This window comes from Octopus bimaculoides, chromosome 14 (assembly GCF_046866305.1).
Source record: "Octopus bimaculoides isolate indiv1 chromosome 14, ASM4686630v1, whole genome shotgun sequence".
Lineage (NCBI taxonomy): Eukaryota > Metazoa > Mollusca > Cephalopoda > Octopoda > Octopodidae > Octopus > Octopus bimaculoides.
This window is the reverse complement of record NC_142941.1, coordinates 57,813,932-57,826,431: the sequence shown is the minus strand read 5'-3', so window position 1 is coordinate 57,826,431 and position 12,500 is coordinate 57,813,932. Positions and strand designations below refer to the sequence as shown.

General features: G+C 39.8%; 1 protein-coding gene across 1 annotated transcript in view; it reads left to right on the top strand.

Moving 5' to 3' along the window:
• LOC106869115 (max dimerization protein 1-like) overlaps positions 1-12,500 on the top strand; it is a 161,968-nt gene that overhangs the window by 56,381 nt on the left and 93,087 nt on the right. Inside the window, exon 3 of the mRNA XM_089363043.1 lies at positions 8,523-8,552. Coding sequence (XP_089219169.1) covers positions 8,523-8,552 — 30 coding nt within the window. The remainder of the gene's footprint in view (positions 1-8,522; positions 8,553-12,500) is intronic.

Sequence of the window (12,500 nt, the reverse complement as noted above, 5' to 3'; positions counted from 1 at the left end):
TCCTTCCTTCATCTTTCTTCCTGCCTCTCTCTTATTCCTTCCCCTCTGTCCCTCTATGACTCCCATGTCCCCCCCTCTCTTGTAGTATCTTAAGATGATTCACAAGCTGTATATCCCAATGTTGTCCACTATCCTAGGTCTCACTGACCACTGGGTTCCTGTGACAGTTCTTGAGATGGTTCTGACAGTATAATTACACTTAATTAAGCCGAATAGATTAGACACCTTTTCTTAATTTCTTTCCATCTTCCTTTCTCTCTTCCTTCCATTTCAGGACTCTGTTTCCTTCTCCCTTTCAACCACTCCTGCAATCCCCCTTTTCCAATCTTATCATCCTCGTCTTATCCTTGTTATTGTTTCCTATAATCTCCCTTTTCCAGTCTTGGCCACAAGGAGATCTGATCCGATATCCTGTGGTTCTGCATCTGTCATAGTTGTATGGTTAATGCAATGGAGTCATTATATTGGATTCAAATTTTGGCACAAGGCAGTAATTGTGTGAGACGGTGCAAGTCAACTACATCGACCCCAGTATTCGACTGGTACTTATTTCATTAACCCCAAAAGGATAAAAGGTGAAGTCAACCTTGGCGGAATTTGAACTCAAAACACAAAGTTGGAGAAAATGCTGCTAAGCATTTTTCTACCACAGTAACAATTCTGCCAGCTTGCTGCCTTTTGATAGAGTCATCTTATTAGCAATCTAAACACACACATTATACACTACTAAAGAGTAAGAATTAGAAATATAAATGATTAAATAATGTTCACTTTTTCTATGCTTGCATGGGTCAGACAGAGTTTTTTTGAGGCAGATTTTTTTTTCCTATGGCCAGGTGCTCTTCCTGCTGCCAATCTTTATCTGTTTCCAAGCTAGGTAATATTTCTCTATGGCCAACAATGCTCTCTCTCACAGAAGATTGGAAATAAATGACACTTCTTGGTTGTCAGTGACACTCACAACTGTCATGATAAGGTGATGCAAACACGCACACTATATGTATAGTGTTGGCCTCTGTGGGCCTCTGTGTTGGCCCCTTGTGGGTAATAAAAAAAAAGATCACGTATTATATATATAGTGAGGGATTGTCAAGTCAGGCAAAATACTTCATAATCTTTCTGTTGGCACACCAGACTAACAGTATTGTTTAGATTAGGGATAGGCAACTTTTCGCCAACTGGGCGGGGGGCCGCATCGTACCAATTCCAAGTGGGAGAGGGCCGCATGATAAAACACTTATGCATGAAATATTACTTGCCCACTTTGCACTGAATTTTTTTGCAGTTTTTCTTAATTTTATTTGTCTCAGCATGAAAGTTTATTTGTCTTAGAATGAAATTGGTAACCTAGAAACCCGTCGAGAGCCACACAACAACATGTCGAGGGTTGCATGCAGCCAGCGGGCCACAGTAACTGCTGTTGATAGCATAACACTGTGGGATTTGAATGGGTTAACGGACCCTGTATAACTAGACATTTCCCAGCCTGTTTTTCTTCTGAGGAAGGGCCTTTGTGCTTGAAATATAAACTGTCTGCTTTGTGAGAATCTTTCCTATTTTCCCTTTTTTCCGACACTTTCTAGCTAGTCCTCTCTGTGGTATGAGGCACATAGGGCCACAACATGATCTCTCCAACCAGTTATTTTCTTCCACTGTTCTGGTCTCGTTCCAGCCTCTCCACCCTTCTCGTCTCCTTTCCTTCTCAATGGGTCCTTCACTATGTGGCTTTAGGGCACCCTGCTGCTCTTTCCCACTCGGCCTGCCACTTCAGTTCCACCATACAGTCGCTCTCTCGATCTTGTCTGACGACGTATCCAACTGTTGATCCTGTTGATATCTGTTGTTGTCTCAATTGTGTCATTTCGGACTCTTTGCAGCCACTTGATGTTGAGTATCCTCCTTGAGAATATGAAGGAGAAGCTTTCCATTTTCTTCATTTTCTTCCATTTTTGTTTCACTTTCCAGTTTTCACATCCGTACTGTAATATTGGTCGGACCAATGTCTTGAACAGCATCAGCCTCGTTTTGCAGCCTATACCCAGTCCAACTCCATACTTGCATGGTTTTTATCTGTAGCTCAGTGTGTCATTTCTTTACTGCCCACAAGGGGCTACACACAGAGGGGACAAACAAGGACAGACAAACACGGATTAAGTCGATTATATCGACCCCAGTGCGTAACTGGTACTTATTTAATCGACCCCGAAAAGATGAAAGGCAAAGTCGACCTCGGCGGAATTTGAATTCAGAACGTACCGGCAGACGAAATACGGCTAAGCATTTCGCCCAGTGTGCTAACGTTTCTGCCAGCTCGCTGCCTCTCTGTATCTCAGTGTGTGTGTGTGTCTGTGTGTGTGTGCATAATTTGGACTGTGACAATCTATTTAATCAATTAACCCATGCTGGCACAGAACTAATGGATGTTAGATGAAGATGATAGTAATAAATGATAGCAATTATACCATAGAAGAGCTATTCCTCGCTGTTTAATAATGCACAGAGCGAATTCATGTGATATCCAAATTTTCAACACACGTCTGTGACCTTGCTCTCTGACACGAAGTTGCATTGCAGTGACCAGGTAGGTCACAGGTGTGCTGTGAGAGTTTTTGACTCCTCATGGAACAAACCTGAAGTTAAAATTGAACAGTGTTGCATGCTATGAGATGGCTAGAATGCCTCTTCCACTTATTAGAAGGAAAGTACAACTTCAAAATGTTAAGGTTATCTCTATGAATATTCTATACAAATTATAGCCAGCACTTGTTTTGGTTACGTTTCGTATCCAAGACATCTGATGTAAACAAACAATGAGTTTAAAGATGAAAAAAGGGGTAAGGGTAAAAAGGGGTAAGATCTCTTTTAAGCTTTATTTGTTTCAATCATTGGACTGCAGCCATATCGGGGCAACATAGCTTTGATAGGTTTTAAGTCAATGAAATCAGCCCCAGTGCATTTTTTTTTATTGTTGATGTAGTGGTGGTGGTGGCAGTGGTGGTGGTGGTAGTAAGGTAATAGTGTATAGTGGTGTACATTGATAATGTGGTGGTGATGGAGGCGCAATGGCTCAGTGGTTAGGGCAGCAGACTTGCGGTCGTAGGATCGGGGTTTCGATTCCCAGACCAGGTGTTGTGAGTGTATATTGAGCGAAAACACTTAAAGCTCCGTGAGGTTCTGGCAGGGGCTGGTGGCGAACCTTGCTTTACTCTTTCACCACAGCTTTCTCTCACTCTTTCTTCCTGTTTCTGTTGTACCTGTAATTCAAAGGGGCCAGCCTTGTCACACTCTGTCTCATGCTGAATCTCCCCCGAGAACTACATTAAGGGTGCACGTGTCTGTGGAGTGCTCAGCCACTTGCACGTTAATTTCACGAGCAGGCTGTTCTGTTGATTGGATCAACTGGAACCCTCGTCGTCGTGACCGACAGAGTGCCACAGTATATATATATGTGTGTGTGTGTGTGTGTGTATATATATATATATATATATATATATATATATATATATAAATATATATATAAACTCTTAGTATTTAAACAAGCACAAATTCAGCTGGTATATATTAGTGACTGCTTTCCCTTGTCCTTGCACATGGTCTGATAGTAGTAGCAGTAGTAGTAGTAGTAGTAGTAGTAGTAGTAGTAGTAGAGGTGGTGGTGGCGGTTGTTTTAGTGGTGTTCACAAAGACAAAAGGCTGTAAGCAACAACAGTAGCTCTCTAGTAGCAGTGAAAATGGTTATCACAGCAACAACAACCACAACAGCTGTGGCAAGAATAGCAGTAGCAGCAGCAGCAGCAGTAGTAGTAGTAGTAGTAGTAGTAGTTGTTGTTGAGGTGGTGGTGGTGATGGTGGCCAAATAAATTTTGTTTGAGAAAATCTAAATAGATTATGTAGAATGTCACCTAGTAATGACCCCCAAATACAGTTTGTTATTATTGAAGGCAGTGGCTGTGGCTATGGTGGTGGTGGTGGTGGTGGTGTGTGTGGGGAGAGGTAGATTCAGTATTCTCTCCTACCCCTGCCATCCCATACCCACCCACCTCCCTCCCCCAAAAATAAATGCAATAAAAAATCCAAAAATACTGACAGATGGATGTGGAGTGGACACAGGCTGTGGAGCAGAGGAGGGGAAGGTGGGGGTGGTCGTGGTGGTGTGGTGGTGGTAGTGGTGGTAGTGGCAGGGTGAATTGTGGAATAATGTGATATAGCAAAGAATGGAAGAAAAAAATAATCATAATATTTAGACCTTAAAGCAGAAAGAACACAAGAATAATAAATAAATAAATAAAATTTCCCAGGTGTTGATGGGGGAGGTGGGAAAGATCTGGGGGGGTTGAGGTGGGGGAGAAGTGGGTGTATGTTAGGGGAGGAGCTGCAGGTAAGAAAGAAACTAAAAAAAAAAAACAAAAGAAAAAATAATTGCACTCAAGTCATATGACTCAGGTAAAAGTCTTTTTTTTTTTTTTCTTCTCTGACTGGAGAAAGCATGTGAAGAATCAGCTGATTAAGAATAATACTGCTTGCTGTTGTTGTTGTTGTTGATGATTAGCCCTAGGTCAGGCCTAGCTGAGCAGACCTATGATCAGAATCAAGAATTATAGCCTTGGCTAACTGGTCTTGCTTCTGTGCAAGGAGTCCAAGACCAGGGTCATTTTCTGTAGTATGTCCTTCTTAAGTAAATGGCGGGGTGTGATTTGAAGATATATATATATATAAATATATATATATATATATATATATATATATATATATATATATATATATATATATATATATATATATATATATATATATATGAGTATATGCATATATATGTACATGTATGTATATACGTTCATCTACATGTACATATAGATACATAACTGGGTACATGACGTGGCAAAAGAACAAGGACAAAATGGTAAACAAGGTGCAACAAACAAGCAGGCCACATAGAAACATCCCCTTCATCAGCTGCCACCATTAAAACTCCGGCATATATATGTATATATATATATATATATATATATATATATATATATATATACATACATACCTCCACCACTCACACATACACACACACACACACACACACACACACACACACACACACACACACACACACATTTCAAATGACTGAAACAAATAAAATATAAAAGGTAAAAAAAATAATGATGTTTGTGTGTGTGAGAGAGAGAGAGAGAGAGAGAGTGTGTGTGTGTCTATTTATATGTAATCACTTATTTACTGTTTTAAGGTCGTAAAAGTGTGACAGGAGGGAGGTTTTGGCTTCTGTTTCTAGCGATAATCAAGCCACAACATATCAGTTTCCTTGTTGGGTCTAAAAATTTCTAGATGTGTTCACAGTAGTGACAATCTTTTTTTTTCTTTTTTTTTGTATTTTTGTCCTTTTATAATGCCCCCACCCTCCCCCTCTGCTCCCAGTCAGCATATCAAACTGCTTAATCTACAGAACCTATCTGGGTCATGGACATAACAGATTGACTACTCAGGAGATAACAAATAAGTGTCTTCTGGTAAGGGTAGGTGGGTGCTGGTTTATACCTGGGACATGCTGGTATTTAATTTTGTTTGGAGGTCTACTTTTGTTTTATAGGTGCAGGTGTGGCTTTGTGGTAAGAAGCCCTGTTGTTTACCCCCTTGTATATTATCGGTGTTCAATCCCACTGTGTGACACCTTGAGCAAGTGTTTTCTACTATAGCCCCAGGCCAACCCAAAGGCTTGTGAATGGATTTGGTAGATGGAAACTGAAAGCCCCTCACATCATCATCATTTCACAACCGTTTTCCATGCTGGCATGGGTTGGATGGTTTGGCAGGAGCTGACAAGCCAGACTTCTACTATAGCCTCGGGCCGACCAAAGCCTTGTGAGTGGATTTGGTAGACAGAAACTGAAAGAAGCCCGTCGTATATATGTATATATATATATATATATATATATATATATATATATATATATATATATATACATATATATATATATATATATATATATATATATATATATATGTGTGTGTGTGTGTGTGTGTGTGTGTGTGTGTATGTCTGTGTTTGTCCCCCCAACATCGCTTGACAACCGATGCTGGTGTGTTTACGTCCCTGTAACCTAGCGGTTCGGCAAAAGAGACTGATAAAATAAGTACTAGGCTTACAAAGAATAAGTCCTGGGGTTGATTTGCTCGACTAAAGGCGGTGCTCCAGCATGGCCACAGTCAAATGACTGAAACAAGTAATAAAAAAAAAAAATAAAAGAAAGAAAAAGAGTCTTTCCTTTCTGATCTTGAATCCCGTTAAGATCAATGTGTCCTCTTCATCCTTCAAAAGTCAATGAAGTAAGTACCGGCGATGCATTGGTGTTAATATAATTGACTATACCACTCCCTCCACAAATGTGTTGCCTTGTATCTCTCGAAATCAATAGATTTGTTTCGATTTTTTAAAATTGTTTGGCTGTTGTTGTTGTTTGTTTGTTGTTGCTGTTGGCTTCGTTGGCTTTTATTCGTTTTCTGCTCTCATTCGTTTTCTTTTATCCTTTCACTTCTAAACATTTTATTGTTTATGTTTGTGTGTGTGTGTGTGTGTGTGTCATGCATGAATGTGCGTGTGTCATCCTCTGGATGCATATGAATGTGGAATGCGTGTGTGTTAGTGTGTGTTAATGCCTGAATTAATGTGTGCTTTGATATAGCTTTGTATATTTGTCTATACTTGTGTGTGTGTGCGTGTGTGTGTGTGTGTGCGTGTGTGTGTGTGTGTGTGTGTGTTTAGTACAAGTTCTAACTTGAATATTAAAGTAACATTGGTTACTATAGTAAAAGTCATTTTTAAATGCTTGATTTGTCGTGTTTTTTGTGTTGCTGTTGTTGTTGTTGTTGGTGGCGGTGGTGGTGGTGGTGAGGATCATATTAGTGATGGTAGTGGTTGCGCTAGCAATCTTGGTTGTTGTGGTGGTGGTGTTGGTGTGGTGATTGTAGTGATGGTAGTGTAGTGGTGGTGATGGTGGGAGACATGCTGGTGCTAAGGATATTGTTGATGTGGTGGTGGTGGTGGTGCTGCTGCTGCTACTGCTGCTGATGGTGGCAGTGGTGAGGTGGTTGTGTAGAGTAATGTACATTGATAATGTGGTGGCGATAGTGTTGTAGTAGTTGTTGTTGCTGTTCTAGCAGGCCTACGATCAAGGGCATTCCAGCCATGACCTTCCCATCTTTGTCTTCTGTACAGGGAATTCAGGACCATATTGTCCAATTCAGGACCATATTGTGTACTGGCTATGCTTTCTGCTCTGCACCATCAGTCTTATTCTTAAAGCCACAACAGAATGCATCTTTGGGATGTCTCTGTAGTATTAGTAGGACATTAGGATTTAAATACTCGTAAAGACCCCCACCCAACTTCCTTCCTGCTGTTTTTAGTTATTCCAGTTCTCCCCACCTGCTCAAATTGGGCTGCAGAGGCAATAACGATCTAAAGGTGAATGTCATTGCCAACATACTTCACTGTGACCCTTGAGTTGAATTGCCCCATATATTGTGGGAATATAACTCACTAACTCTGCCTGCCTGTTTCTACTTCACCTTCGTACATTTACATAATCCCCATATGAACCAATGTAGAATATATCACTCCACATATTGACCAGGTCTACCTTAGTTGTTGCTTCTAGGGGCACAAGGTTTTTGGCTATACAGAAATGTGTGACTTTTCTTAGTGCTTGCAATTAGCTGAAGAGAGCTCAGGTAAGGCAGCAATATCCCTATCCTGAGTCATACAGCTCTGCTTTGTTCTTTTCTTTGATAGGTAACATGTTTAGTGCTTCTTTGGTGCTTGCAACACTTGTGAAGACACTACTAAGACAATACTTTTGCTCATTAAAAAAAATGACATGTTTTCTTCATTTAGCAAAATGTGTATGTGAATGTGTATGTGGGTGTGTATGTGAGAGAGAGAAAGATAGAGTTTTGCTGTGGAATTGAATTTGTTATTTTTTTTTTTTTTGTTCATAAATTTTCTTTTGTTTCCTCTCCGTGTAGCTTGTGTTTGTTTTCACTTTGGCTTGAATTGGATGTAATCAAAGTGGGATGGGAGAGGGAGGGGTAATTATGTTATAAAACTCATAGACTTCATGTCTCTGCAGGTATGAGCTAGCATCCATTGCACTCTTGGAGGTTCCTTTTTGATCGTTATCCAAAAATAAATAAAAAAATTTTTTTTCCTTCAGTTATGGTTTGTAGAAGAAAAAAAAATCCATTATTCTTGAAATGATGTAAGCAACATACAGTAGTAGTAGCAGTAGTAATAATAATAATAATAATAATAATAATAATAATAATAATAATAATAATAATAATAATAATAATGATGAAATGATAACAATAATATCACCAGCAAAAGAAAAAATGGTAAATATTGCAAATTAGAGAAGGAAATTATTTGTCTTCATTTTTTTTGCTTATTTAAAAAAAAAATTTTTAATTATTTGTCTTGTCACTCATTCAGTTTTTCTCTTTTTACTATGTTGTAGGTCAACTCACAACGAATTAGAGAAGAATCGGTAAGTCTTGCTCTGCTATTATCACTCTGTCACTGTTATTATCTGAAAATAACTTGTGACATTTGTTGACATACTTTCCTGTACATCATTGAAATCTTTCTGGATTCATTTAAAACACTGATAGAGTACCCAGTGTTCAACTGATGGTACTCAATGAAATAAAGTACCAGTCAAGTGTTGGGGCCCTCAATGGTGTTGATTAATGTCTTCTCCCTTTGAATTTACTGGCCTTGTGCCTTAAATCAGAAACTGTTACAGAAAAGCAGCAAGTTGGCCAAATCTTTGGAACATTGGACAAAATGCCTTGCAGTATTTCACACTGCTCTTTATGGTCCGAGCTTGATTCTTACAAGGGACCTCTTTGCCCTTCATCCCTCTGAGTTCGAATCCTGCTGAGGTCAAACACCCACCCACTCACCCAAACAGGTGCCAGAAGTGTTCAGGTTTTGGTTCTTTCCTCTAACTGTAGTAAGATCTTGTATAGTTTCATTTTGGGACCTAGTGCCTGTTTTTGAGGGAGACATGAAATTCTAATGGTCCCTCTTTCAATTTCTGGATGTTTCTGTTGCTTTATCAAAGCCACCTTCCACCTGACCCTGCCACCATTCTTCCTCTATGAGGCACCAGTGTCCAGATGGTTGCATCCTGTGCCCTCCGCATCATGCCCTAGCATCCTGATGGCACTGAAGAACATACTTGATTGTGCATTCTTAGATTAACTATACACAGAAATTAAACCAAAAGGCGGTGAGCTGGCAGAAACGTTAGCACGCCGGGCGAAATGCTAAGCAGTTATTTTGTCTGCTGCTACATTCTGAGTTCAAATTCCACCGAGGTTGACTTTGCCTTTCATCCTTTCAGGGTCGATTAAATAAGTACCAGTTACACATTGGGGTCGATGTAATCGGCTTAATCCGTTTGTCTGTCCTTGTTTGTCCCCTCTGTGTGTAGCCACTTGTGGGCAGTAAAGAAATAAGAAATAAAAAAATTAAAACAAAATTGTCTTACAGTAAAAGAGGTTGGCATATTAGGAAGGGCGTCTGCCCATGAAGACCCATGCCAAATCTGACATGGAGCACGATGCAGTCCTGTGGATCAACAGTGATGATGATGATCATGAATGGTTCACCTTTGATTTGGGGATAAACCATCACAATAGTAACGTCATAACCAGCATATGAGAGAACTTTCCATGCTGGCTGACTGATCTGCCAGAGATACACCTCCCACCGCACCCACCACTGTCCCACCAACTGTTGAGCTCTGATTGGGTGTAACTTGCCCACCCCTCAGCTGTAACTACTTCTATGGTTGGTGGGCATTCAACTGCAAACTGGCCCTTGAGGAGAGAAAGAGAGAGAGAGAGAGAGAGAGAGAGAGAGAGAGAGAGAGAGAGAGAGAGAGAGAGAGTGTGTGATACATGTAAATTGTTACACTTCACCACATGCGATTCACTTTTGCTTGACTGAGAGTGCTACATGATTGATGCTCAGCTGGATGGAAACATGGAGGGAGTGGAACAAGAAATCTTGCTTCTTATTGCTCATTGTATTAGGTATATATATGTGTGTGTGTATGTATGTATGTACGTATGTATGTATGTATGTTAGTAGTGTATCTAGGTGACATGACTGCTGTCACAAATGGGTTTTGTTAATTGGGTGAAGGCGATATAACAAGCAGGGAATATATATATATAAATGTGTGTGTGTGTGTGTGGATATGTCAGTATATGAGTATGTGTGTGTGTGTGTGTGTGTGTGTGTGTGTGCATGTGCTTATGTGTCACTAATGTAGAAAAGATAGTAGCAGTCTGCCTGCTTTCTTGGCTGGAAGCCCAAGCAATGCTGGTTGATAATGACTTGGTATTGCTATCAGCTGAGACAGCTTGTTTTGAGATAGAAAAGATAGGCAGATAGATATAGATAGATAGATAGATAGATAGATAGATAGATAGGCAGAGTGAACATTTTTTTAAATATACAAAACAAATCTACAGGAAAGAAAGTTTTTTTTTCTTTTTTTATATATATAAATTTATTCCGGCTGAAGAGATTTTTTTTTCTTCTTCAGTTTGTGCAACTAGTTCTTACAAATTATATCTGATTTGAGGAAAATTGGAAGGATTTGCTAGAATAGAAACGGTGTGAGTGGTGGGTACATTTGCGTGTGTATGTGTACATATGTCTATACGGAGTGAATATATGACTCTATATTCATGTACATATCTACATTATATCTCATTTGTCTGTGTTTTTTTTCCATGCTGACATAAGTTAGAGTAGAGACTTGTTGAGAAGCTTTCTACAGCCAAATGCTCTTCCTGTCACCAACCCTATATCATCATCATCATCATCATCATCGTTTAACGTCCACTTTCCATGCTAGCATGGGTTGGACGATTTGACTGAGGACTGGTGGAACCCGAAGGCTACACCAGGCTCCAATCTGGTTTGGCAGATAACTATATATCTTATCAGTTAGTTGCTCATGAATCTGAACAGAAGCACACTCAAAATGAGTAATAGGGCAGACATATTTTAATATATCGTTTTTTCCACCACGTTTCTTAAAAATCATGGTTGAGGCCTAAGTCTCGGGACCACTCATGTCTAGAAACTGATGTTGGGGGTAAGCAAGGGCATGCTCCTGGTACTTATTTAATTGAACCGGAAAGGATGAAAGGTAAAGTCGACCTCGGCAGAATTTGAACTCAGAACGTAGCGGCAGATGAAATATCGCTAAGCATTTCGCCCGGCATCCTTACGTTTCTGCCAGCTAGCCGCTTTCGTCTTAGTCTTATGGTATTGTCTGACTTGAGAAAAGAAACTGAAAGAATGTTCTGAATCTTGGGTTAATGGTGAACTTGGAAAAGTAATATACAACGGGCGTAGACACACAAGTGCTGTAATTATGAAGGGCTTTGGGGACTGTGTCTGGCATGTGGAGTGATAAGGACTTTGGTAGAGGGTGGGTTGTTGTGACTTTGTTGTGCTTGGTCCAGTTAGGGTTTGGAAGGGTAGCAGAGCAGTGATTTAGGTCTTGGAGAGGGAAACAAAGAGGTATCTTGATGGATGTGGTAGAGACTTGTGAAGCAAAGACCAAAGTTCTTTCGTGTGTGTGTGTGTGTATGTGTGTGTATACATGGATGTATGTGTTTACTCACACAGACATATGCGCATAGAGGTAGCTAGATAGATGGATAGATAGATAAAAAGATGGATAGATATTGGTGTTAAGAAGGGTATCTAGAAATCATACGATCATGGTGAACAGATGTTAAATGATGCTGATAATGATATGAATATGCATACACACACATATATAAATATATATCCATGTATATATGTGTGTGTGTATATATATATATATATATATATATATATATATATATATATGTATGTATGTGTGTGTGTGAATATAAGAGAACTGCTTTAAACATAAGAGTAGCAGCCATACATCTATTTGTACACGCAATGTACACACACATACACACACACACATGCACACACACATACACACACACGTGTGTGTGTGTATGTGTGTGTGTGTGTGTGTGTATGTCACTAATGTACAAAAGACAGCAGTCTTTCTGCTTTTCTGACAAGAAGCCAATGCAATGCTGGTTAATAACGACTTGCTTGGTACAGCTATCAGCTGAGACAGGTCACCTAGGTAACAGAAGCTATCACCTACTTGAGGAAAGCCTCTGATGGTTTGAAAGAATATATATTTATGTGTGTGTGTGTGTGTAACAGATTTGAGTTTAACATGCGTTAGAGATGCGAAGACTCAGTGTCTGTCTGGTTGAGCTTAATGTAATCAATGCAGTCAACATGTGGGATACAGATTGACTAATCTAGGGGTTTCAGTCCCAAAACATGGCACTTTCAGTGAGTGCCTTCTCCTATAACCCTAGGTAGAACCACTGCCTTGTGAGTGATTTGA